The sequence below is a fragment of the Equus caballus genome, chromosome X, assembly GCF_041296265.1.
Source record: "Equus caballus isolate H_3958 breed thoroughbred chromosome X, TB-T2T, whole genome shotgun sequence".
Lineage (NCBI taxonomy): Eukaryota > Metazoa > Chordata > Mammalia > Perissodactyla > Equidae > Equus > Equus caballus.
Window position 1 is genome coordinate 124,118,369 of NC_091715.1, and position 27,138 is coordinate 124,145,506.

The 27,138-nt window shown below is 39.2% G+C and overlaps 1 protein-coding gene across 7 annotated transcripts in view; it reads left to right on the plus strand.

The window, feature by feature from the left end:
• Window positions 1-27,138, plus strand: part of OCRL (OCRL inositol polyphosphate-5-phosphatase) — a 55,301-nt gene that overhangs the window by 11,886 nt on the left and 16,277 nt on the right. For 6 of the 7 annotated variants that reach the window (XM_070258430.1, XM_023634244.2, XM_070258427.1 and 3 more), the window contains 14 exons: window positions 1,344-1,423; window positions 4,031-4,069; window positions 11,776-11,886; window positions 12,314-12,403; window positions 13,382-13,502; window positions 13,587-13,748; window positions 14,972-15,073; window positions 15,593-15,707; window positions 16,833-16,949; window positions 17,054-17,241; window positions 19,239-19,350; window positions 20,633-20,742; window positions 22,265-22,400; window positions 26,754-26,864. In XM_070258430.1, the coding sequence (XP_070114531.1) occupies window positions 13,414-13,502; window positions 13,587-13,748; window positions 14,972-15,073; window positions 15,593-15,707; window positions 16,833-16,949; window positions 17,054-17,241; window positions 19,239-19,350; window positions 20,633-20,742; window positions 22,265-22,400; window positions 26,754-26,864 (1,242 nt within the window). In that variant the 5' untranslated portion in view covers window positions 1,344-1,423; window positions 4,031-4,069; window positions 11,776-11,886; window positions 12,314-12,403; window positions 13,382-13,413. Of the gene's footprint in view, window positions 1-924; window positions 1,034-1,343; window positions 1,424-4,030; window positions 4,070-11,775; window positions 11,887-12,313; window positions 12,404-13,381; window positions 13,503-13,586; window positions 13,749-14,971; window positions 15,074-15,592; window positions 15,708-16,832; window positions 16,950-17,053; window positions 17,242-19,238; window positions 19,351-20,632; window positions 20,743-22,264; window positions 22,401-26,753; window positions 26,865-27,138 lie in introns of all 7 variants that reach the window. The other variant, XM_070258431.1, reaches the window with a different exon arrangement.

Here is a 27,138-nt window from a genome sequence, read left to right on the forward strand (position 1 = left end):
AAAACTGAATACGGTAGGGTCCTTGCTTTCAAGGAGCTCCAGTCAGTGAGGGAAATAAATATAACTGTAATGGAGTGTGTAAGTGCTCTATTACAGGAGCAGGCAAAGAGGATGAGGCCCACTGGTTCTGCTAGGGGGTGTGGGGGAAGCTTCACAGGGGAGCTGATGTTTGAGGTGAGTCTCAGGAAGAAAAGAAGAGTGTTCCTGGCAAAAAGAACCACCTGAAGAGTGCTTGATTTGGGGGAAGCTAGGAGATGTTCAGAAAAGCCACTTACCAGTAGATTATACCTTGATCCTGGGCGACTAAGGATAAGCAGTAAATGGAAATTAACATTTCAGGAGTACATAGGAATTTAGAAGTCTCACATTTCATACTGGGGGGCCAAGTTCTTCCGTCATGTTTACCTAAAAATAGCGTCATGAAGGGGCTGGCCCTGTGGCCGAGTGGTTGTTTGCGTGCTTAGCTTTGGCGGCCCAGCGTTCACCGGTTCGCGTCCTAGGCGTGGACTTACGCACCACTCATCAAACCGTGCTGTGACGGCATCCCACATAGAAGAACTAGAAAGACTTACAACTAGGATTTACCAATATGTGCTGGGGCTTTAGGGGAGGAGAAAAAACAAAAGGGAGATTGGCAACAGATGTTAGCTCAGGGACCATCTCTCCTCAAAAAAAAAAAAACCCAGCATGAAGTTGGAAACCAGAGTAAAAACACAAGGGATGTAAAGGCAATCTGGTGATATCTGCTACTTTGTTGGTCACTGGGGTTATTTTGAGCCATCCAGCTGGCTGGGAACCTCCCCTAAATTCTCCATGAACCTGTATATTTGTTTGAAGAGATAGAACCATTCTTTGATAAAAGCCGTGGGAATATAATTGGAAGACTAATTTATGAAATTTCTAATTCATTTCATCAAACTTGAGGAACTGCTGTGTGCCAGGCACTGTGCTAAGTGCTGGAAATCCTATGGTGAAGACAACTGTAGTCCCTGCCCTCGTGGAGTTCACACCTAGCTACTAGTTCTTCACTCTGGTATGCATACTCTGAAGGTGTATTCACTGTAATTCATGCTCATAAGATTGTAAGCTGTTTTTAAGACATAGACTGTTATATGTTCTTTATGGCATAGGACAGTGTCGGTATTCAAATACTGATCACCACTAATATCCTTTTAGACCTAGAGCAACATCTACTTGTCACAATGCTCAGATCCAGAGATCGAGATATAACAAGTCTAATAAATACAGACTAGATTTGTGTAAAACAATATAGCAGTGTATTTTGTTGTTAAATGTTTGGGTTTTTCAGTAGCTATTCGTTGATGCATTCTTCTGTTTCCTAGGTTAATAATCCAGTTGCACGAGAAGGAACAGCATGTTCAAGATATCATTCCTATAAATAGCCACTTTAGATGTGTTCAAGGTACTAGCTTTAATTGCTTAGCTAGTTTTATGATGTTTTTCCTTGGTCATTATTGCATTGTGTGATACCATACATATTTTAAATTTGTCACTGCACATGAAATGTAGTACTCTTTGCATAAAAAGATAACATTACTAACCTACCATTGAGAAGATGATGAATGCTTTGTCGAAGAGTGCTGAATGATTATATTGAAAAAAAAAAATATATATATATATATATTTGTGGATTTAAATGACATCCTTGTGTTTAACTGACACACTGCTCATTGTAGAGTTTCAAGGTTGCTTGGCTTCACACACATTCAGCACTTTCTCCCCACACTATTTGAAATTAAAACAATTGGTAACATGCCTTGCCAAACTGTAATACCTTGTATTCAATTGTGCTGAGTCTCTAACCTTGACATTGTTGAATCATAAGAAAATTGACTCTGGGGAGGAAATATTTGGCTTCCTGCCCTCAAATTTGGAGACAGAGAACAGATCATCTGTTGTTTCATCTGCTACAATGAGACTCAAAAATTGGGAGGTTTTGTGTAGGAGGTGTTGCTTCTGTCATCTCACATTGCTCTAGAAAGGAAATTGATTACTAGAGAACAAATGCCTTATGTTTCCAGTGGCTCCGTTGGCTTCATCAGACAGAAGCATTCTGTATCAGCTGTAGCTTCTTGAAAAACTTGAATCCTACCTTGCATGCGTTCTTTCTTAAACTACACTGAACTTTTTTGATCACAAAAGTAATATATATACCATAAAAAGTTTGGAAAGAACAGACAAGTATAAAGAAAATAAGTAAATTTCCATCCTTCAGAGATAAACACCTAACATTTTCCTTTTTTCTACACATGTAACTTTTAGGGTGAGTGGGACTGATACTATATGTAGTGTTTTGTGCCACATGCCATCATATTATGAGTGCTTTTCCATGCTATTAATAACTATACTATTCCATTTTATGAATGGCCCATAACATAATTATTCCCCTGTGTTTGACATTTGGGTTATTTTTCACTAGTATAAATAGTAATGTGATGAACATCTCTGTACATAAATCTTACTGCACATCTCTTATTTCCTTAGGATTTATTACTGTAAGTAGAAATACTAAATGGGTATGATTTCTTAATACAGCATGTGTTGAGAATTAAAAATACCCACAATGAATAGTATCCACATCGTATAGAAGAAGGAAGTCGTAGACATTTAGCCTGCCTGGTATGAGAGGGACGTAATGACCAAGGCACCTGTATGCCATAGTAAGTTGCTGTGGTCACCTCACTTTTCATGGTGTAGCACCTTTGTTACATACCCAGCCTCGTAAGGAGGAGGAAAGCCAAAGAACATGACTTTAGGTTAGTGTTCTACTAATGCTATACCTTTTTGTACTACTTCTAGCGTCTCTTTTACCCTGTTTCTCTTAGTATTGTTTTTAATAAGAAATAGATGGCAGATTGTTAGATTGGAAGCTAGGAAAATATGTGTGCGCACACACAGTAGTCCCCCATGACAAAAGGAACAATTACTTCCTTGAGTTTTCACATCCATTCTGTTTCCCAAACCGTGCATCTATTTTAAAAAGTCTGTAAATACTCAGGTTTAAAGAATTAAAGTTACTGAAGAACAGTTGTGAACGTATAATACTTTTGTCCTGATGCTCTATTGTCCCTTGCTTCATCATGCTAGTAAGCGTATTGAGACTATTCTCTAACGTTAGACAACTTAGTTCCTTACCAGTTGCTTCTGTTGTTCCTGAATAACGGAGCCAAATATACAATCCAGGATTGTGAGGGAGCTAGAAAAGGATGAGACTACATCGTCTGGCCAAGGTAGATCCAGGATAATCCAAGGAGTCAGTACCCAGAGTTCAGCTAGCCAGGAGAGTGTACTTGGTGCTGTTGGCCAAATCCAGGGACGGCAGAGAGGAAGAGATGGGTTGGGTCTAGACACTAGAGGTAAAGAAAGGAAGTCCAGGAGAGCCATCAAGAGAAAAGAGAACTCTGAACTCAGAGACTGTGCTTTGCCCCATTTCATGTTTTATACTTCCCTGTTGGGTGTGGTAGGCCTTGGACCCAGGGTATTAATTGTAGCCTGAAGATGAAGAACTTCAGGTAGTCTCTGCTGCTCTAAGGGGCAGGGTTCGAGGTAATGAGATCCCTGGGAAATTTTCAGAGACGAGATCTGAGTTGACAATGGAATTCACCTCTGCGCCTTTGGGGTCACTTCCTGGGCTTTTTATAAGAATTAGATTATATTAAATCAGTATGTTATAGTTGAGGGGAATTAAACTCACCTTCAGAACTTGGATTAACGTGTTCTTCTATTCTGTACTATTAATTTGTCATTCCTTCATTTGCTTTGAGGCGTCCCATTCAGTTACTTGTTCAGATCAGTTTTCTCTTAGTTGAGTTGCTCATAATCTTTAGAACCTAGTGCTATTAAAATCCTTTTTAAAAAATGGTAGACAAAAAAGCAAAGTATTTTTTAAATGTGTTCTGAGACCTAGGAGGAGTCATTGAGAGAAGCAGTGATGTAGTTAGGCATGTACTTTTGGTTTTAATGAATGGTTTTCTCTTACTTGATCCTGTTCTTTCTTCTTTTCCTTCAGAAGCGGAAGAAACTCTTTTGATTGATATAGCTTCAAACAGTGAGTATCTTTCTGAATGGAGTTGATTTTCTTTCAACAAATATTTTCTTGAATACCCACTTGTATATTTAAGACAGCTTTTTTGGCATATCTTTTATCTTACCACCTTATCCTGTATTCACCATTTCCTTAAGGCAGCCATACAAATTAGCCTTGCCTCCCAAAAACATTTAGGCTAAGCATAAGAAAAAGCTAGTGGCTGGCAAGAATCTTTAAAAAGTTGAAAATATCTGATTTTCTAGCGCTGAACTTCTTTGAGTTACTGGTATTGTTACTATCAATTAATTCATTGCTGTGGAATTGATAATTGTAGGAAGAGCCAGAAAATGTTAAAGCACATGAGGTTTGTGAGTGTTTTTTTTTAACTACTGTTATGTTTTAAGCTTTTTTTCCCCACCCACTTTTTATTTTTGCATGTTAAATCATAATGTTTTCCTTATTTGTGGTATTACTTGGGGAGGCTGCAGAGTCCCTCTTGTACCAGGGATACCTTGCTTGTACCAGGCCTATCTTATTTTCTTAAAACAATTTTGGTCTTTTATTTAAGCCCCATCCCCTCAAGGCATCCCTTTATCAGAGGGAACATGGTCTTCCTTCTCACTCTTTCCATTCTTTCGTTTTTATCTGTTTGAAGCAAATCTTCGTGGACTTTCTGTGCAAGCTGTTCTCTGTTTATCATCTAATTGTACTTGTTACGGGCACCTGAATGCTACTGTGACTATTCTGTAGTTGCTACAGAAAAGAGTATGTGACCTCATGAATCTAAATCAAAATGGCTCCTTTATCTCTTGGTTGAATCCTTGGATGAGTGGGACTTGACCCTTAGGCTTGGGGCTATGGGTTATGCATAATTTTGTTTAGACACAGTCCCTCTCTTGGCACTAATAATTTCCATTGAACAGTTTAGGTAGGCTTTTTCTGATTTCGGTTTTATTATTCTTTTCTTTGGTCATGGATTTTGGAAGTCTTAAGGGCTGATCCTGAAAAGCTAAGTAAACCCAGCTGCTGACTTCTACTGCAGTTATCCAAGAGAGCAAATAACTTAATATCTATGTCTTATTGTGCTTAGAAAGGAGAGGGCAAAAACAACACTGAAAAAGCAAACTCTGAGCAAAGGCCGTTCAGCAGTGACTGACATTGCTGCTGAAATAAGATACCAACATGTCCTGTTCTTGGTGTGGAAATAGATATTTGATCCAAAGCTGAAAAGTTAAAGTGACCTGTGCCTTTTCTCTTATAAACACCTAATTTATGGCATTAGTTTTCTTGGCCTCTCCTACATAGAAATGAGCCATGTGTTGCTCTGTCCAGAGTTCAAGTTACTGGATCATAGGGAGAGAATGGTTAAGTAACCACTTGAGTAAAACCCTTTGTTATTTCTGCTCATTTAATAATATTTGCACTGAAACCAGATTTTATCTTGATCCTTGGGCTTCATGGGTAAACCTTTAGAGTACACAGTATGTTGCAAGAGAGGTGCCTGGGTTTGTTAGGCAGGCCTAATTTTAGTGTAAGTGTGTATTCTCCCATTGTGTGGATGTTGGTGCCTGGGTTTGTTAGGCAGGCCTGATTTTAGTGTAAGTGTGTATTCTCCCATTGTGTGGATGTTGGCATTAAACATTTTAAAATATTTTTTTCTGATTATGGAGGTAATATATCTTCATTATATACAATTTGGAAAATTCAGAAAAGTTTAAAGTATCAAATTAAAATTGTGTTCCTGCAATCTAGAGATCACCACTGTAGTTAACAGTTTTATATTTATCTCCTTCCAGTCTTTTTTTATATTTTTACATACTTGGAATGCTTGTATGTAGTTTTTATCCTGCATTTTCTTTTAACATTATATTATGTCCTTTTTCCATGTCATTTAAAATTATTTAAAAACATGATTTTTAATGACCAGTATTTCACCATAGATATGTGCCAAATTTTATTAAATTAACTCCTTTATAAAACTAAGTCACTGTAAAGGACATGGTACATCCCTCTACTTATTCAGGTTCTCTTTATATCTCTCAGTAACGTTTTGTAGTTTCTTTATGTATATCGTGTATTTGTAAGTTAAATATTTTATGGTAGATTTTATTTGTTTGCTGCTATTGTCAGTGGGAATTTTTTTCTCTTATCTTCTAATTGCTTATTACTACTATACCAAGCAGCTATTGAGTTTTAGATATTTATCTTTTATCTAGCCACTTCACAGAAAAATATTTTTAATTTTTTTTAGCTTTGTTTTTCAGTTTTGGTAGACAACCCTAGCCATCTGCAAATAATAATTTTGTCTCCTTTCTAGTAGCTGTAACTATTAGTTTTGGTTCATGTCTCATTACCCAGACAAGGATTTTGAGACCAGTGTTAAATGATGATTTTTGGTTAGCTCCTGATTTTAGTGAGAATGCCTCAAGTGGTGCTTCACTGCTGAGGAGCTTATTGCCTATTGATTTGACTTTTTTTTTTTTTACAGATTGGCACCTGAGCTAACAACTGTTGCCAATCTATCTTCTTTTATGTTTCTTCTCCCCAAAGCCCCCCAGTATATAATTGTATATTCTAGTTGTGAGTGCCTCTGGTTGTGACACAGTTTTTTTAAAACCATATTAAGGAACTGCATTTATTTCAAGTTTGTGTGGTTTTTAAAATTGTGAATGTCTATTGAATTTTATCAAACGTCTTCAGTATTTATAGAGATGGTTGTATTGTTCTTCCTTATTTGACGTGTTGATGGACTGTATTATACTAAACCCTGCCTGATTTTTTCATTATTCAGCAAATATTTGTTGAGCGCCTTCTATTTGCCAGGCACTGTTCTAAGTGCTGCAGAATCAGTAGAGAACAACATAGATAAGCTTGCTGCTCCTGCTTTTGTTCTTGCTTCTGTGCTGTTTGCTACTAGTGTCGCATAGATGCCTGCGGTCCATAAATTCATTCTATAAAAATATGAATGTGCCAGGCTCTGTGCTAGGCTCTAGGGATATAGCAGAAAGCAATATGGCCATGGTACTTCATGAAACTTAGTGCAGGAAACAGACTTTAAACTGATAAGGTATAGATACTTACATAATTGCAGTTTTGATAAATGCTATCAAGGAGAAATACAAAGGGTTTTTAAGAGGACTAACTAAATTAGGCAGGGTGGTAAGGGAAGGCCTCTTTGAAGAAGTGACATTTAAATTGAAACCAGAGGGGCCAAGTAAGAGACGGGTAAAAATGGAGGAGAGATGAGTATTCCAGGTCAAGGGAACCAGATATGTAAAGGCCCCAACTTGGGGAGTAGCTGGGCATTTTCTTTGAAATGAAGGAAGGCCAGGGTACATGGAACGAGGCTTGGGCACCAAGCTAGGATGGGCTAGGGCTAGATCCAGTAGGATCTTGTAAGCTGTGGTAAGGAATCTGGATTTTTAGATTTTAAAAATGGGAAGAATATGAGGGATTTTATGCTGGGGTATCGTCATTTGCGTGGAAGCCAGTTAGAGGCTGTTTCAGTAGTTTAAGCTGGAGAATATGGTGGCAGTAGAAATGGAGAGAAGTGGACAGATTTGATAAATGTTTGGGGAGGTGAAATCAACAGAGGTTGGCTTGGGTGTAGAGGGTGAGAGGAAGAGAAGTGTCATGGATGAATCCCAGGTTTCTGACATGAATGTGGATGATGGTACTATTTGGGGAAATAAGAACACTGCAGGAGAAATGAGTTTCCTTTGGGGGTTTATGAATTCAGTTTTAGCTATGTTTAGTTTGAGATTTCTTTGAGACATTTGAGTGTAAATAAATTGGCAGTTGAATATATGCATGTAAAGCTCAGAAGAAAGGTCTGGATCAGAATCACATAGATGGTATTTGAAACCATGCGAGATGATATGTCACGTATAGTAGCCACTAGTTACACGTGCCTCTTTAAAGTGATGAGAAATTAAATTAGAAATTCAGTTCCTCAGTTGTACTGGTTACATTTCAAGTGCTCATTACATGTGTGGTCATTAGTTACCATATTGGACAGCATAGTTATAGAACACATCCATCATCATAGAAAGTTCTATTGGACAATGCTGATATAGAGTGAGAAAAGAGGTTTAGGATTGAACTCTAAGGAACTCTACTCTTTAAAGATTAGATAGAGGAGATACCTTGAAGAGCGCTAAAAATTAGTGACCAGAGAGAGCGAGACAAACTAGGTGAGTATGGTATCATAGAAACTTTTGGAAGAGCCTATTTCAAGCAGTGGCCAACTGCTGATTTCTGCTGATAGGTCTAATAAGATGACTGAAGAGTATCCATTGGATTTAGCAATATGGAGGTTATTGGTGGCCTTATCAAAGCAATATCAGAGGGGTGGTGGAAGCCAAAGTCATATTGGAGTGGATTAAAGAGAGAAATGAGGGTGAGCACTTGCTCAACTGTGTGTTTTTAAAAGAAATTTGACTGCAGAGGGGAATATAGAGAGGGACTGGAGTCGGAGAGACATACGGGGTCCAGGAGATTTTTTTGTGTTTAAAATGGGGAGGATTTAAAACACGATTAAATGTAATGCTGATGGGAAGGAGCCTATGAAAGGGAGAGGTTAAAGATATTGGGAGGACGTGTCTAGGGAGTGATCGTTGAGAGTGAGATTCCTAAGAGAATGAGAGGAGTTGTAATTCGAAGAGAAGGTGGCCTATGATAGGAGTACTTTTCTTTCTTGTATCAGAAGGGAAAGGAGAAGATGTGCAGAAATACAGGTAAGTTTCCATGTGATGGCTTCCATTTTCTCTGAAGTATGAGGTGAAGCAATCCGCTTGGAATGAGAGGGCTTGAGAAGAGGGCATCCAAAGATTGAGGATAAATGAGAAGATGTGAAATAGTTGTTCCAGATAGTAGTAGGAGACAAGTTGACTATGGGAACTTAGATTGCTTCCCATCATAGAGGGCCCAGTTGAGGTTGAGGTTAGCAGTCAGTTTATAATGATGGGTGTGTGTGTGTTTTACTGTGTGTGTGTGTTTTTTTTTTTACTCCCTCTGTGTGTGGTTTTGTTTTTGTTTTTTTTACTCCCTCTGTTTGCTCAGATATAAGTACCGAGAAGGCACTTGGATTTCTGAGGGTTGGAAGTTAGCCAGTAGGTGCTGTGAAAGAACAGAATAGTTAAGGCACTTCTGGGCTTTTGCAACAGAGTGCGGTGATGGCATCTTTTTGATAAAAAGGGAAGTGAAAGCAGGAGAGAGTGAATGGATATTGACAAAATGGAGAAATCAAGGGGCTGGAGGTTCCCATATGAGCAAGTAAGCTGGAAGGAGTAATAGGTCAGAGTGGGAGATTTGGATTAGGGATTTATGAGGTGGTGGTGTTTCTGTGATGAAACGTCCAGAGTGGAACTGAGGAAGTCCCGGTTGGGACTGAGGGAGTAGATGGCTGAGATGGGAGGGGCAAGGTCATTGGATGAGGAAGTTGAAGGTGTTGCCTGGGTTTTCTGTGCTAATTTTGAAGGGACCCAAAATTAAGACAGGAGTTTGAGTGGAGAGAAAGTCTTAGGAGTCAGGTATTGAATCCTGGATTCAGAAGTTTCTAAGAGGGATGGTAGGTGATCTCATGGCGGAGGTAACGGAAGAAGCTGGTATAGCCCGGTGGGTGAGCCACAAAGGAGAAAAGATTTCTCCTGAGGGAGGAATAGAGGGAATGGTCTTGAGATGGCATTAGGACAAATAAGGACACCGGTCTTAAATTACATAGGGTGTGAGAGACTCTATTAAAAGCGTCCACTTCAGAGGGCTGCAGGAGGAGTGCTACTCTCAGGGGCCAGCCAGTTTGTGCAGGTGACTCTGATTTTCAATCTGGGTGCACATTAGAATCACCTGGGGAGTACTTTAAAAACTACCAGCGCCTGGGCTTCATCTCCAGAGATTCTGTTTTATAGACCTGGGGTGGGGCTCAGGTTCAGTATTTTCTGAAAACGCCTCTGGTAATTCTAATACACTCACAGTTGAGAATTACCGCGAGACGCGGGGAATGTTTAGAGGAGAAGTTGAGGATATAGGAGTGTTTACTGATTACAAAGAGGCCGGAGGGTTTTGGAAGGGAGAAGAGTAGAAGGTTGGGTCATAGGGTAATTTGTCCTCTTTCCCATGCAACATGGTCAGAGAACACCTAGTGTTATTTGGTAAGCAGTTTCTGGAATCTTCTGCTCGTTAAATGGGTCAGTTTATTTTTTATATTTGCTAAAATGTATCTTTCAAGGATTGTGGGAAAGAGAGAATATGGGGTGTTGTTCTAAGTTTCTGTCAGATAGAAACTGCTGTTGTTAATTTTTTTCTACTTTTTATATAAATTATTTGAGCAAGGGAGTACTACTTGTGCCCTGAAGGAGTTTTCCCTGTATCTTCAAGACTGCTCTTAATTGTCAGTCTTTATTCATACCCCTCTTTTTTCTCCTCCTTGCAGTGGCACCCTCATTAATTTTCTTATCTCTAGTCTACTTGGGTGCCTTCTTTTTCATTTTTTTGTTGATTTTTGTCTTTCTTCTGATCACTAAATCTTTGAAGATAGAAACTGAAGGAAATGCAAAGGAAAAAAGGAGAGTCAAAGGTTCAGAAGTGGATTTCCACCAGAGGAAACTAGGATTTTCATTTCATTTTCTCATCTGTAATTTACAAGTGTGGAAGAATCTGATTGAACAGTCATTGATTAAATGCCTTCTGTCTGTAAAGTCTCACATCATTGTCACCAATAAAGTGACCAACTATCCCAGTTTGCCTGGGACTTTCCCAGTCTTAGCTTTCAAAGTCCTGAATCCTGAGAAGCCGTCAGTCCCAGACAACCTTGGGAGACCATCAAGAGTGTTGTGTTGGATAACCTGTATGTGCAGCCTGCCTCCTGCTCTCAAGGAGCAGATGGTTTCCAGGGGTGTGGGAAAGCAATATATGTAATCAGTCAGTTAAAATAAGAATATAAACAAGTATATAGGCTTCCTAGATCACCATATCCAGACAGTTGATACAGATGATAACTAGAGAGCATCATAAAAAGGAAGACTATGTTATATACGAAAGAGACTAAAGTCTTAGATAACTTTGCTTCTACTTATATACTGTTTTCCAATTGGCCATACTTGAACCAGACCACTCCTGAACATAGATCATTATATTACTTTTATAAGTTTATTCAAGACATACAGTTTCCACTTGAGGTAATGAGGTATAGATGCTTCTTTTCAGAATATATCAAATCAATCCCACTATTCTTTTTTTTAATTAGTTTGTAAATTCAATTGTCTAGGTATAATGTGAACCTAGGAACAAACCATCCTGTTTGCTCTATTCCTTTCATGCTTTAGATACTCTTACTATATGATCTGGATTTGAAATGGTAGGGATTTCCAGCTAGGAGATGGGAGGAGGGTGCTTGGGGAATTGGTCTTTTGCTGGAATTTGGAGTACCCTGCATTGATGTTTGAGAGATATATCAGAACATAGAAAACTCTGACTTTTTTAGTATGTGTCATATCGCTACATTGGGCCGTTCCTTTACACAGTTCATCAGCCCCTTAGGTTTCCCTGTTTGCCTCGCCCCCTCCGCCACCACACCGAATCCCTTGATCCTGCAGACGTGCTTCCTGCATTAGAGGTCTGGGATCTTTGTGATCTGGACCTTCGTCTGTTAAACTGCTAATGTGAGAATATGATCCCAAGAAAACATTGTATTCCATAGCTATATGTGTATGGATTTCAATTCTTTTTAGGTGGCTGCAAAATTCGGGTTCAGGGGGACTGGACCAGAGAGCGCCGCTTTGAAATCCCTGATGAGGAACACTGTCTGAAGTTCCTCTCAGAGGTCCTTGCTGCTCAGGAAGGTAACTCAAGACTCAGCAGTTTTCTTTCTGCTATTTGAATGAGAGTGAAATTCTGACATGCTGACACAGAGGCAAGCAGCCGTTAGCCAAAGTACCGTATCCCTTGAGCCTTGATAGCTGATTTGTTTATCTTCGGGAATGAACCCAGGGATAGGTTAGGAAACAAGTCTATTCAGCTTTAAGGACACTGAGCCAATTTCCAGAATCTTCAGTGTCATGGTATGGACAGCTTACTGCAAACTGTAATCCTCCTTCTGCCCCAAAATGATCCCAGATCTGCCCTCATTTTCTTAGTCTCTTCCTTTACATTCACGAATGCTGCTGGCCCCCTGCATTTGAGGAGTGCTGAGTGAATGGCTTTTGGTTATGGTAAATTCCACTCAACAGAGGGCTCCCCAGTTTCTGACCATGACACTTCTCTCTCCAGCTCAGTCACAACTTCTTGTTCCAGAGCAAAAGGACTCATCCAGCTGGTACCAGAAATTAGACACTAAGGACAAACCTTCTGGTTTTTCAGGTACTGAAAAGATTCTTTTCTCCCTGGTTGCTATGTTCATTGCATAGTCAATAGATTTTATCTGGATGGATAAGATAACGTGGATTAATGTCAGTGTCAGACACTTTCTCCTATGGAGTGGCTTTATCGAGTCCATGCCCACTGACTGATGTTCACTCCTGATCCTTTCTGTGGCACGTCAACTCTTCAGGAGCCAACTTAGCAGAGTGGTAAAAAGTGCAGGCTCCAGGGTCAGACTGCCTGGGTTTGAATCCCAGTTCTGTGACTTACTAGTTATATGACCTTGGTCACATTACCTAACAACTCTGAGCTTTCATTTCTTTTTCTATAACGTGGGAACATTTTTAATAGTACTGACCTGATGGAGTCTTTGTGACAATGAACTGAGATAATGATATAATCCCTTAGTATCAACCAGGCATTGTGCTAAGTCTTCAATAAATGTTAGCCCTTATTATTCAGGTTCCAAATTAATGTAACTTACTGTTGTTCTAGTTAATATGCCAGTCCTTCAGGGACAGATGTGCTTCTTCCCTCAATCTAAGTTATTGCTACCCTTATGATAACTTTCTGTTTGGTGACGCCACTGAGCAAATAGCGATCAAATCAAAACCACTGAGGGGGCTAGCCCCGTGGCATAGTGGTTAAGTTCAGTGCATTCGGCTTTGGCAGCCTCACTCTGCAGGTTCGGATCCTGGGCGCGGACCTACACCACTCGTCAGCCATGCTGTGGTGACAACCCACATGCAAAATAGAGGAAGATTGGCACAGGTGTTAGCTCAGGACTAATCTTCCTCAAGCCAAAAAAGGAGGAAGATTGGCAATGGATGTTAGCTCAGGGCAAATCTTCCTCAGCAAAAAAAAAAAAAAAAAAAACCACCAAAAAAATCCCGACTGATCAAAGCAAAGCCTTATGTATCCTAGATAAGTTGGATGTTGTCTTTTCCCACCTTTGACTCTTAGTTCTGTGTCCTTCAGGGATTCTTGGATTTGAGGATAATTTTTCATCTATGAATTTGGACAAGAAAATAAATTCACAAAATCAGCCTATGGGGATTCATCGGGAACCCCCACCCCCGCCCCCTTCAGTGAATAGAATGTAAGTCCTATGTCAAAACATTTCCCATGTAGGAGACTTTCCTGTTTAAGGCAGTTTCACTTTTGAATTTCTCGTTATTGCTAGGCTTCCACGTGACAAAGAAGCTTCTAACAAGGAGCAGCCCAAAGTGACCAACACCATGCGGAAGCTCTTCGTACCCAATACCCAGTCTGGACAGCGGGAGGGTCTCATCAAACATCTCCTGGCAAAGCGAGAGAAAGACTATGTCAACATTCAGACTTTCAGGTTAGTCTCTCTTCTGCCTACTGAGGTATAGCAGAAAATGGCCTGTTGATATTTAAGGTATTGGTTTAATTAGCTTAATTAAGAATCAAAGTATAATAAAAAGGAATGGTCAGCTGATTCAAGCCCTTGTCTCTATGCTGGTCTATAACATACATATCCAAAATAATGGAAAGGCTACAATTTCCCTTGGATTTTCTAACCACTGGTGATACCATGTCTACTAATGTTTCTGTCCGCTCTTAGAGAACCAGATCAAGCTTACATGTACTAGAGAATTATCCCCTAGCACATTCCATAAGCAAGTGTGTTTATCTGTCTGGCCTGCTGGATTTTTTCCCGCCAATATTGGAAAATTAAAGGCCACCATTACTACTAGATGTTAACATATTTTGGTAGGTTAACTACAAAAAGTTTTGCTCAGTCCTCTTGATTGGAAGATCTGTCTTGGATTCTTTCCTCTGTATTAAATTTTTTATTTCACCTTTACTTACTGATATCTTCTTTTCTGGACCCAGTGTGTCTGGTGCATGCTGTGGTGTGGCATGTATCCCAGTGTGCAAAACAGCAGTGCTTTTCTTTATTTGTGAACAGCATGTACCCTTATAGTCCAAGATTCTGCTCCCATCTGCTGTCCCATTATGCCTCATTTATTCTAATTCAATCATGACTATATTCCTATGCTAAAGCTTCCAGTTCCTCATATTCCCCATGATGCTTATATTTGTATGTAAACAGTTAAGACAGTCATGAGTTTTCCCTTCTGCTTTCCCCCTTAATACTACATCTGCCTCAACAGAATTTCCTACACAGATGTCCTTGTAGTCCTTTGGGAAGTGAGTTTTTGGATTCAACTACAGCTCCTTACAGAGCACTTATCCATGTTAGACGTGCTTACCTCTTTCGCATCCACAGGCTTTCCCTTCAAGGATGAGTTTGGATGGAGTTTAACTGAAAGGAAATGTGGTAGAGCAATTCACTTTGTGTTTTCTAAATAGAGACTTGATTCCTTTGTGTAGGTTCACCTAATGTAAAATTTAGAGAGAATAAGCCCACTGCCTTTGTGTTCTATGTGCAAGAGATTTTTCTTATGTGTGTGGCAAAAACATTTTGAGAATTTATGTTGGCTTATTTTGAACATACACCTGTATAGAAGTGATGAGAGAATTTCCATTGGTTCATACTTGACCTTCGTTTTCAAATTATTGTTTCGTATTGTGTATTAGATTTTTTATTGGAACTTGGAACGTGAATGGCCAGTCTCCAGATAGTGGGTTAGAACCTTGGCTGAACTGTGATCCGAGCCCTCCTGATATCTACTGCATTGGGTAAAGAACACGTCTGCACTTTCCTTTTGGCTCTATGTTTGGTGTTAGTTTATGTGACATTTTGCCCTCTTTTTTTTTAACTATTTGATAAAAACCTACTGTAGACTGTATGTGAGAGTTAACTTGTAGGTCAAATTTGTGAGACGAGAAAGGAATGCTACCTAAAATGGTGTAAGGAAGCATCTAGTCCTCTCGAAACCCATAGAAAACTTTGTTCTTAGAAACTGAGGCTTGAGGTCAATTCTAACAGTGACTGTTCCTATATATAAGAAAAGCTCCACTGTTATCCCTCTTGGAGGTGTTTGGTTTATGTTTTGCATAGCCTGTGCATATACTTGTGGAGAGTCTTCGAAAACAAAGCTGCTTGTCCGTACTGATCACCTGGGTCAGCAGAGCAGTTCTGTAAAATTTCTCTCTCTCCCTTTCCTTTTTTCACCTAATGTCTCAGAGAATGGGACAAGAGGTAGTCAGAGATAATTATGGGATATGGATAGATCTCACATCCTCTCGTTTTCTCAGATTCCAAGAACTGGACTTGAGCACAGAAGCCTTTTTCTACTTTGAATCTGTGAAGGAACAAGAGTGGTCCATGGCTGTGGAGAGGGCTTTGCATTTCAAAGCCAAGTATAAGAAAGTAAGCTGCTGTTAATTATCTTTTTTTGGTATACAACTAAAAAGAACTTGCTAGAAGTTATTCTGTTATCTATAACTTATTCCAAAAGAACAGTTTAGTTGAATTCTTCCCCATGTGTAATATTGAAATATGGCAAACTAATCCTTTATACCTATTTCCTAGAAAAAAATTTCCCTAAGCTTTCTGATCCTCTGTTTTCATTGCTCAGGTAGCTTTTAGGAGAAAAAAAGAATTTTATTATTCTCATAACAATAATTAGCTCAAAATAATTACATATAAAGTAACTGATTTGTACAGTAAGAGTTTAAGATTAAAATTGTTCACTGATATGGTCAGAACTGGATGTTCAAACAGAAAAGCAATTTGAAGCATGTGGGTGCGTAGGGTATGCTTTGGAATCAGAGCAATAATAGGTGTCGTGGAATTTAAATGAGTTCTAAACTTGGTTGTAAGTCAGGAGTAAAGTTGACTTTGGCAAGGTGGGCCAATTTGTTGGTCTTTAGAAGGCACGTGGTAGAGGCTACCACAGGAGTTATTTGAATTACAGGGCTGCTAAGCCCTTTAAAAGGAGTCATCTGTCTGAGTAGTTTTTGTCCACATCTTCTAACAGTTGATGTAGGTAATAAAACTCCTGAAGATGTTATTCCTTTCATATAGGTCTCTGACTAATACGTTTTTCAGACATATTTCTAGCTCTAGTTCACAGACTTAAAATAATCAAAGTAAAAAGGATTGCTGTCTTATAAATTTTAATTTCTTAGGAAATTGGAAACCAGAAACCAGGAAGGAGAGGCAAAAGGAACAAGTTGGGATACAGGTTTCATATTTATTAATTGGGTTTTTAATGCTGCCTACTCCTGGTAGGCTAAAAACTGATTAAAATAATGGATCTAGAGCTGAGTGTACTCGTTGTCCCTGAAGACTTAACTCTTACTGGTCAGAGCCAAATTAGAGATTCCCCAGAGAAATTTTGTTTCCACTTTATGGAGTCCACTGGGAAATTAGAAGATTTGGATTCAGATTTTGGCATTGTTGTGTCTCCTCGGTGGGAAATCAGTTGTGGGAAGTTAGATATGTGACAAAGAGTAGTAGCAAGAACCTTTTCTAACTCCCTGGAACTCATAGGTTCAACTAGTCCGCCTTGTTGGGATGATGCTCCTGATATTTGCCAGAAAGGATCAGTGGCGATATATCCGCGATATTGCTACAGAAACAGTTGGAACTGGAATCATGGGGAAAATGGTGAGTTACTTTGGAAATGAGCTTGATTATTATTTGTGTGCATGTGAAGTTCAACTGCTAGTTGTGTCTTTGTACTAACTATGAGTAATTACTCTTGCTCACAGGGAAACAAAGGTGGGGTAGCTGTGAGATTTGTATTTCACAACACTACCTTTTGCATTGTCAATTCCCACCTGGCTGCCCATGTGGAGGACTTTGAGAGAAGGAATCAAGATTATAAGGACATCTGTGCAAGAATGAGTTTTGTGGTCCCAAATCAGACTCTCCCGCAGCTGAACATCATGAAACATGAGTGAGTGGTCAAGTCTCCTTTAGCCTTTGAATCGTGGGGATGAGAAGAGACTAAACGTGATGAGAGATTGTACAACTGTGAGGAGTGAGGGATTATCATGTAGGTGCTGGGGTCACAAAGAAGAGAGAATTTTTGAGGAATAGCAGATTGATTGAGGCAGAGAAATCCGATTTGCTATCGGAGGAAAGGTTAGTTCTATTAGTGAGCATCTAAGAGTAATACTGGCCGGGGTCTGTCACTTAGAGTCAGTTTTTATTATAAAATAGAAATGTTCATTGTAATTCTGATAAAAGATAAAATTAAAAGTAAAAATCTCTCATTTCTTATCCTCTACTCTCCCCAGCCAGCCCCTGTCTCCAAAGGAAACCACCAGTTAACAGTTTGGTGTGTATTCTTCTAGAACTGGGCTATCCAATGTGATGGCCAGTAGCCAAAAGTGGCCGTTGGACACTTGAAAGTAGCTAGTCCAAATTGAGATGTGCTATAAGCATAAACTATATACCTGGATTTCAGAGACTTAGTAGGGAAAATTATAAAATATCTCAATTTTTTAATATTGATTACATGTTGACATGATAATTTGTATATAAGTTAAATGAAATTTATTGTTAAAGTTATTTTCACTTGTTTCTTTTACTTTTTAAATGCAGCTACTAGAAAATTTAAAATTACGTCTGTGATGTGAATTGTATTTCTTTTGAATAGTGCTGTTCTAGACTTTTCTCCATGCACATACAAGCGCACACATACTCGTTATATAGGACTATATTATTCTATTTATTGTGGAACTCTTTCTAAGCCAGTATGTATGTGTATATCTACATTATTCTTTTTAATAGCTGTGACTCATTAAGAATAGGGGTGGTGGAGATTTAAAGACACTAATGGATCAGTAGCATAATATGCAAGAAAGGTTAGTGAAGGATGGGAGTTAAGGATAGAAATGGAAATCAGTTGAGGGATGGATTGGGTGGTAGAAAATGATTAGTTGTAAAGAAATTAATACTGGTAATTAAAATTCTGAGAGGGTGATGTGATTTGGAATAAGTGGTTTGAAATGGGAATTAGTAGGAAAATAAAACATAATTTAAGGGTATTAGAATCAGTAGAGAGTAGGGTAATGGAGGAAAGAATAGGGAAGGGTAGTGATATTGGCCTGTTTCCATATGGTCTCAGCAATTAGGATCATGTGGAATTCTGTTTCACTGTAGTAAAGTCAAGGCCTTGACGTTAATGGTCATAAAGTTGCCCTGAAATTCCTTAAATTCATTTCTCTAGGACTCCAGAAATTGCACATTGCATTTAAGATTAGTAAAGAGATCCATGTGCAACTTGAGATAGCTCACAGGAGAATCCATTTTGGTGTGGTAATTTCAGAGTCTCCCCTGTGGGGCTCTCAGCACACCTAGGGGCCTGGTGCTATCATTGGGTGCCTGAGGATCCTGTGGCATGCCAGTCTCCTTCCTGCCTGGGACTTGGACTGCAGATCTGGGGCAGGGCTAGACAGATTGGCTATAGCCCAGAGCCGTGGACCTGCTTTTGCTGGTGAGCCCTGCCTGGGAGAGCTGTCATTCAGACCACGCAGACCTTAGTGGAGAGCCTGCAGAACATCAGGGCTCAGAGAGGCAGAAAACGCTCAGATTCTCTTCCCCTAGAGACCTGGCAAGCAGCCAGGCAAAATTTTGAAGCTAGTCCAGCAAATAAACTACATGCTTCTCTCCGGCAGTTAACTCCTTGGCTTCTGAATCCCATACCTATACTGTGTTTGCCTGTCTTTGTTCTTCATGAATGAAGTGCCTTTCCTCCCACCTATTTTGTAATCCCTGGTCTCTCTCAGGTGTTGATAGTACTTGGCCCCAAAGGATAGTTACCCCTTGTCAGATAGTGATAAATGAATCCTTATCAATCATTACCCATATTTCTTCTCTCCATTCTTCTCTGATTGATTTTTTCTGCTAATTATTGCTACTTTTGTTCATGTGCTTCCTGATCCTCAGTGTTGTCATCTGGTTGGGAGATTTGAACTATAGACTTTGCATGCCTGATGCCAATGAAGTGAAGAGTCTTATTAACAAGAATGACCTTCAGAGACTCTTGAAATTTGACCAGGTAAGTAAATTTTCATTTTGTAGATATTTTCCTAGATGGCAGATAAAATTGTTAGGTTTATGAGATGGATGAGTGGGAGGTGTGTCTTACTTCTAGGAATAGATGGAAAGGTCTCATAGTCTTGGGAAAACAGTGTGACTAGTGATGCAGTGAATACACGCAAGGTTTGTAGTGTTTTTATTAAGTGCTTAGATGGGAGGAGGGGAGATAATGTTAGTGATAAAAGTAAATACAACATTTATTCATTAAGTCTTTATCGAGAAGAGATTTCAGAGATTTATATAAATGAGTTGGAGAATGGGTGGGGTTAATTGGAGAACACTTCCTGGAGGAAGTGGGCCTTCAGCTATGTTGATGTGGTTTGGCAGAGGAAACAGGGAAAGCTGCTCTATGATTACTTGGCAGGCTCAGCAACAGCTTGGAGGTAAAAGAGGGAGGCCCTGTGAGGGGTTGGGAAACACAGAAGAGAAGTTTGTCTGGGATAAATAGCACAGACTGGGATCTGGTGGTAAATGATTGAGAAGTTGGGGCTAGCTGGTTTATAGATGTTAAAACCTGTTGGAAAAGCATTGGTTCAGTAACATTTATGTAAAACTTAATATTCAGGAACCTAGTTTTCCATAAATTTGCCTCCAAACCTGGCACATGGCTTGAATGTCTTTAAATCCTTATGTGAACCTTTTTGATCTTCAGACATAGTCAAAATTCAGGTATTTTGCAGTAGAATGGTCTTTGTAGTGAGCCTTTCTTGGCTGTGCCGTCCTTCACATTGAGATTGGCTGGCTAATTTCTTTGCATTTCTTCCTCTATCTTGCCTCCAAAGGGGGTACAGTTGGAATAAATTCTGAGTCTTATGTAATTCTGGTAAAACATTAGAGTGAGGATAGCTTTCAAAACGATCTGTAATGATTCATTGAATTTGGCTTTTGGACTTATCCATTCAACATTTGTCTGCTTTTTTAAAAAATTAGAGTTTTACTGGATGGTTCCTGTCTAACTTCAGGGAACTTATGATTATTCAGATTTTATTCTTCCATTTTACCCGACCTCTATTGGCAATAAAAAATTAATGATGTACTCATACTAAGCATCCTGTCTGTGGGTGAGTTTAGATGCTATGGGAATGGCAAGATTTAATTTTTAAGGTACAGGAATTTTATTATGTACTCTGACAGTTGCAAAGGCTGTGGAACTAGCTGCTTAGAAATGGCTAATCAACGTCATTATCACTTATATTAAGATGGCATTACCCTGCTTATGTAATGCTTCTTCCTATCTCTAGCTAAATATTCAGCGCACACAGAAAAAAGCTTTTGCCGACTTCATTGAAGGGGAAATCAAATTTACCCCCACTTACAAGTATGACTCTAAAACAGACCGATGGGATTCCAGGTAAAGTAACAAGAACCTCCTCATGGAATAGGTTAAGGCCTGATCTTATTTCAATTTCTCTGTATTGGTGAAGGGCTAGGAATTTTTTAGGTCAGGCCAGAAGCAGATATAAAATCCTAATGGCTCAGTGCTATTATGGAAGAGTATTTAATTCATGTGTACTCAAAAGTGAGCTCATCTAAGAAAGTTGACTTCTGTGTCAGGACTGTTGAAGTTTTGAGGGCTGCCTGCAGTGCCTCAGTTCTGTAACCTCAGCAGACTTGTGTAGATTTTTGCCTTCCTGATCTCACCCATATTTCCTTTTCCTTACCTATTGCCCTGTTCTGTTTTTTCCCAAACTGTTTCTCAGCTGTGTAACTCAGGACACCCAAAGCTGAAAACAGAGAGCCGTGAAAGGTTCTTCTAGCACAGTGGTTCTCAATCCTGAGTACACGTTAGAATCGCTTGGGGGACTTTTGAAAATACCGATGCCTGGGCCCAACCTCTGCAGCTGCCAGAGAAAGCTGGGAACCACTGTCTAGGAGGCCCTCTAATTTCCTAATATCCCCCAGTAAAGCGCCCCTGTCAGTACATTCCCGGTAACTGTTTGTCTTCTACCTACTATTCATTTCTTGGTTTCCCATGGTTTCCTAGCTGGCTGAACCCAGAAGCCTGAAAAAGAAAGAATCCCTGGGCATATTCAGCTTCTTTAGGCTCAGAGAGCACTAGGGTCGCATGGGGAGGCGTCCGTATCTCTGTGCTCTGAGGGAGCTGGTCAGCAAGTGAAAAGTGACACTGGCAGATCTGGTACACTTTGCCTTGTTTCTTCCACTCACCTGACTTGAGAGCCAACTGAAGTGCTACTGATAAGAACTTATTTGTGTCACCTTCTGGATCAGGTGTACAAGGTGTTGCTTATTTTAATAGAATGATGAATAGGCATTTTCTCTACCCTTGGTATTCCATGGGCTGTTATATGTTCAGACTTGCATACTTAGATGTTAGTTCATCCCTATTAGAAGAAGCTAGACTCGTCCATAAAAGTCCAGGTTTAAAGGAGAAATCTCTACTATTATCTCCAGAGACTAAGCCCAGTATAGAAATATAAGATGGGAATTTTAGATTTTATTAGTTGTCTATCTGTTGTGAAGTGTCATTGCAGTTCATAAGCAAAGGAAGGGGAAGGGTTCTGAATATAATCCTGACCTGAGGATATTTTGAGAAGGTGCTGTTATATTATCTCCCTGGGAGAATGTTGTTGAAAATGTAATCCTAATCTTAGGAGCGCTGTCTATTTATTCATTGGCTAAACTATTCATTGAGCACCTAATTTGCACCAGATACTGTGCTAGGGGCTGGGAATTCAGTGGCAAACAGGCACAGTCCCTTCACAGAGCTTGCAAATACAGCAGGGAAGATAATAGTTGGAGTCGTTAGAGAAGAAGCATGTAACAAGAGGGCCTAACCCAGGTCTGAACCAGTGTGGTAGGTATTACGTTCTTGTGTGGTATGTTCTCTTTATAATTCCTTTCTTTATTTGCAGTGGGAAATGTCGGGTTCCAGCCTGGTGTGACCGAATTCTTTGGAGAGGAACAAATGTTAATCAGCTTCATTACCGGAGTCACATGGAACTGAAAACCAGTGACCACAAGCCTGTTAGCGCCCTCTTCAATATTGGGGTAAACACTTGTTTGTTTGTTCATTTATTTGTGTGTTAAGTATCTATTCTTAGAGCATTATTTAGGCTCAGAACAGATCAGAAATTCAGTGAGCCATAAATGTTTCCATAACTAAATAATCTTTTGCAGCATTGAGAAGTTAGTGCCCTTGACCCTCCTAAATGCTGTCCATATGGCTCTTCCTGCTCCAGGCCATTTAGTGACACAGATGTTTCTCATGCTGCCTAACGGCTGGGTAGTAACCTTAGCCTCTTAAAGTCGTTATACATAAAGAAGAGTTAGAAGCTAGGTTTTAAAGGATGAGTAGCTTCTCATCAGATAGATAGTAAGGAGGGAAAGAACGGGAGAGAGGTTCCAGATGGAGGGGTGGGAACAGCAGGAGCAAAGGCACTGACTGGTCAGGATAGAATCAAATCTGTGTATTACCTTAAGAGGCATATTGTCAGCCCTGCTATAGTGAAGTCTTCCTATCCAGGAGCACAGGTTTTCAATTTTTCTTTAACTTTACTGCGTCCTGGGCTGGAGTAGTGGCCAATTATTTAACTTTTTGTCTCTGTTGTAAGTAAAGTTTTTCTTTTCACATTGTGTGTTCTAGCAGTGTGTTATTAGTGTGCAGGTTATATTTTGGGATCTCATTGATTTAATTTATTACAGCTAGTACATTTAGATAATTTCTTGTAGATTTTCCAGACCTGTGGTCACATAATCTGTCAGAATCTATATAGTGCAGTGCTTGATAGGATGGACTTTATAACTAGACTGCTTAGATTTGCATCCCAGCTCAACTACTTTCTGTGTGACCGTGGAAAATTTATATAAACTCCCTGTGCCTCACTTTCCTCCTCTATAAAATGGGGATAACAATGGTACCCAGTTACAAAGATTAATGAGGTAAGACATGGGAAGAGCGCAGTAGGGTAGATTTCTTTCCTCTATGTATATATCAATTTTTAGGGGCTTCTGAGATAGATTATCACCAACATGTCTTATCTTACTCCTGTCTTAAAGAGGAATGACTTTGGGCCTTTTCCTTTGTGTACAAAACTAGTTCTTGGTCTGAGAATAGCATCTAAATTTCATCGAGGCACTCATGACTTGACTTTTGTCCATCTTGATATTTTAAAATAATAATAGTAAGTACTCCTCAGATAGTAGCTAGTATGTGCCAGAAACTCTGCTGGGAAATTTATACACATCTGATTTACTCCTCACAACAATGCTTAGAATTAAATATTTCTCATTTAACAGATGAGCAAATGGAGAACTAACTAGTTTAAATAACTTCTTAAACTTTTTTTTCTGTTTTTTTTTTTGAGGAAGATTAGCCCTGAGCTAACTACTGCCAATCCTCCTCTTTTTGCTGAGGAAGACTGGCCCTGAGCTAACATCCGTGCCCATCTTCCTCTCCTTTATATGTGGGACACCTACCACAGCATGGCTTTTGCCAAGTGGTGCCATGTCCGCACCTGGGATCCGAACTGGTGAACCCCAGGCAGCTGAGAAGCAAAACGTGCCAACTTAACTGCTGCGCCACCGGGTCAGCCCCCTAAATAACTTCTTTATGAGCATTCAGCTAGAAGGAGAGCTGAGATACAAATCTTAAGTCTCTTTAACTCCCAGGCCTATAAATGCTCTTTCCACTACCCCACAATGCCTCTATAGTTCCAAAGAACTTACTGACTAGATATACTCTCACATACTACTTTTAGCCCACCTAATTTCTAGTTGTGTACTTGTGGGCTGCCCTGTTTTCTTCGTTTGAGTTCTCTTAATCCATTTTTAAAAGGATGTCTTTCCACAAACTCTAACCTTTTTGGTTTAATCAGCTACGTTTGGCTTTTTTGTTTGTATTTCTTTTCAGAACCTTGAAATATTTGTAATGCTCCATATATATTAATCCAGAGCTCCCAGGAAGAGATTTAAAAATTTCCCATGCTTCCTGTGTATTTTTGTGTATCTTCAACAAAGATCTACTTTTCTAGTTTTTAATACTTTTAAAATTACGTAGGAATTCAAAAGTACTTTCTCTTTAAAAATAAAAAAAAAATTAAGCAAAATTTACAGATCAGGCTGAAGTTCTTCAATCCCTGTTCTATTCTCTACTCCCACCTTCGCCTAAAGCCCCGCTCCCTAGCTAGGCCAACTATCCTTAGGAATTTATATCTTTCTAGACAAGCACTGTCTAAGAAGTCTGTGACGATGGGAATGTTCTAGATCTGTCCTGTCCAATACAGTACCTACTAGCCTCAGGCAGCTGCTGATCACTTGAAGTGTGGCTAGTGCAACAGAGGAAACTGAATTTTCAGTGTTATTTAATTTGAAGTAATTTAAATGTCCATGTGTGGCTACTGGCTATTATATTGGATGGCATAGTTCTAGACCTTTGCATATGCTTTTCTGTTTACCTGTACACAATATAGTATTCTGTTTGTTGGTATGTATATATCATAAATGGTCTCATACTATATGTGTTGGTCTGCAGTTTGCTCTTTTTTCAATTCAGTGGTGTGTCTTGGAGAGCTATCCATGTTATTACATAAAGTTATAGCTCATTGTACTTTTTTCTTAATTCCTAATTTTGTCAATAATTTCCTTTTCTAAAATGGATGTATCAGGTGGTGACATTCTATGGTGTTTTTCCCCTTCATTATCCTTGATGTGCCATTAAGGGCTGTGATATCCCAGTGAGGAAAGCTTTTATTTTATTGAGTAACCACCCCATATTTTGGACTCTTGGGTATACTATGATTAGAGGCTTTAAAAACCACATTATTATTATTTTTTTTACCACCCTTCGCATCAACGACTGTTAACAAAGGAACCAAGTGCTTAGTGGCCACTTAGCTTCTGAAGACTTGCTGTGGGCTAGCTGAGGTAGGGTTCCAACACCTGCACTTGGTAATGGCATCTGTTGCATTGGTTCTCAGACTTTGGTGGATATAAGAATTGCCTAGAGAACTTTAAAAAATGCAAATGCATGGGCCCCATCCCTGGAGTTATGATTAGTAGGCCAAGGCATCTGCATTTTTAAGACCTTACCCGACTTGGTCCTGTTGCTTACGTGGTATTTTAGAAAGGGTCTTACCCTAGAGGTCCAGATATCACCTCTGATATTAACTGTGGCAGGAAGCAACTTAGTGGATCTTTTTGTATCTCGATATTCTCAACTATCAGAAGAAAAAGAATCCTTGCTCTGGTAGCTTCACAGGTTGTTGTGAAAATACAATGACATATATAAAATACTTTTTGAAATAAGAAGTTGCACAATTTTGTAAAAGTATTAAAGTATAAAATTCCTCTTAACCTAACACTATGGTATGAACCCTGGTGACACTAGTGATTTCTTGCTCCTCAGTTCTCTAAGCACTATGGTTCAGATATGTAAAAACCTCCCCAGTCTTTGAGATATTTGGCTCAGTTTTGATGTTCTTATTATCCACATTTGCTTTACAACCTCTACTGTATACCTCAGTCTTTTTTTTTGACATCGAATTTGTGAAATTTTCTATTCTAAAAAGAAACTGGGATCTCAATAAGTTAAAACGCTGTTAAATCTGTTCATTTTGGGCATCAATTTGTGTGAAGTTTTAACAGAACACAGCTATATCAGGAAGCTGAAAGTGCTGTGTCAGGTGGGAGATTTTTGATTATTAGTCAAGATGATTTGTCTCTCTGTTGTCACGCTTCTGCTCTAATCTAGGGCATTTTGGGTCGGCCATTTTCTAAAATGGCTGTAGGTTCCATTTACTAACATAGCTTTATCATATAATCTGAGCGTTGTGCATGGCAGCTAATAGTGTTAAATGCTTTAATCACTTTTTCTGCTGTTTCAACACTTTCTGATCATTGTTAGAAACAGTAATAGGTGTGTTTTGACACTCATTTTGTGCAGTGCAGGAAATCATTTTTACCACAATTGTCACATTTTCTCCACCTCCAAATAACTTAACAATGGAACGAGAAAATATTCTTCCCAAATATTTATTATTGCCAAGCTTCTTAGCACAGAGGTTTAACTTTTTCAGGAAGTTAACCAATTAACCTTACCTTTACCTTAAAGTGTGTGATTCTATAATGCTTAGTTTAATTTATGTTTGTTTTAGTGACCTTTTAAAAATTGTTAGACTTAGAGATATATAAGTTGAGAGCACATAAGACTGAAATAAGGATCTCTTTTCTTTCAGGTAAAAGTTGTGCACGGAGCAAGATATCAGAAAGTGTTTGAGGATGATATTTGCACCACAGTTTATTTTAAGTGATTGCTGTAATGACCAGTTTTAAATTGTTAGGTAATCTCAAAGGAAGATGAGCTAAGAGCACGTCAGACTGAAAAGAGGGTTCTTTTTCTTTCAGGTGAAGGTTGTGGATGAACGGAGGTATCGGAAAGTGTTTGAAGATATTGTACGCATCATGGACAGAATGGAAAATGACTTCCTTCCTTCCTTAGAACTCAGTAGGAGAGAGGTGAGCAAAAATACACAGCCGCCCTTCTACTGCCCGTTGTGGTTAGCACAGGCCAAAACATGTTACTTAGAGAAGGCAACACGGCAAAGTGGTGAAGACCATCTATGCTGAAGTCTCCTGGCACTGCCATTTAGTAGTTGTATGACCACAGATGAGTGTCTTACCCTCTCAGCCACAGTTTCCTTTTCTAGATAAAGGAGTGGTTGCAAGAATTACATGAGTTAATACATTCAAAGCTCTTAAAACAATGCCTGGCACAAAGTAAGCCCTCAGA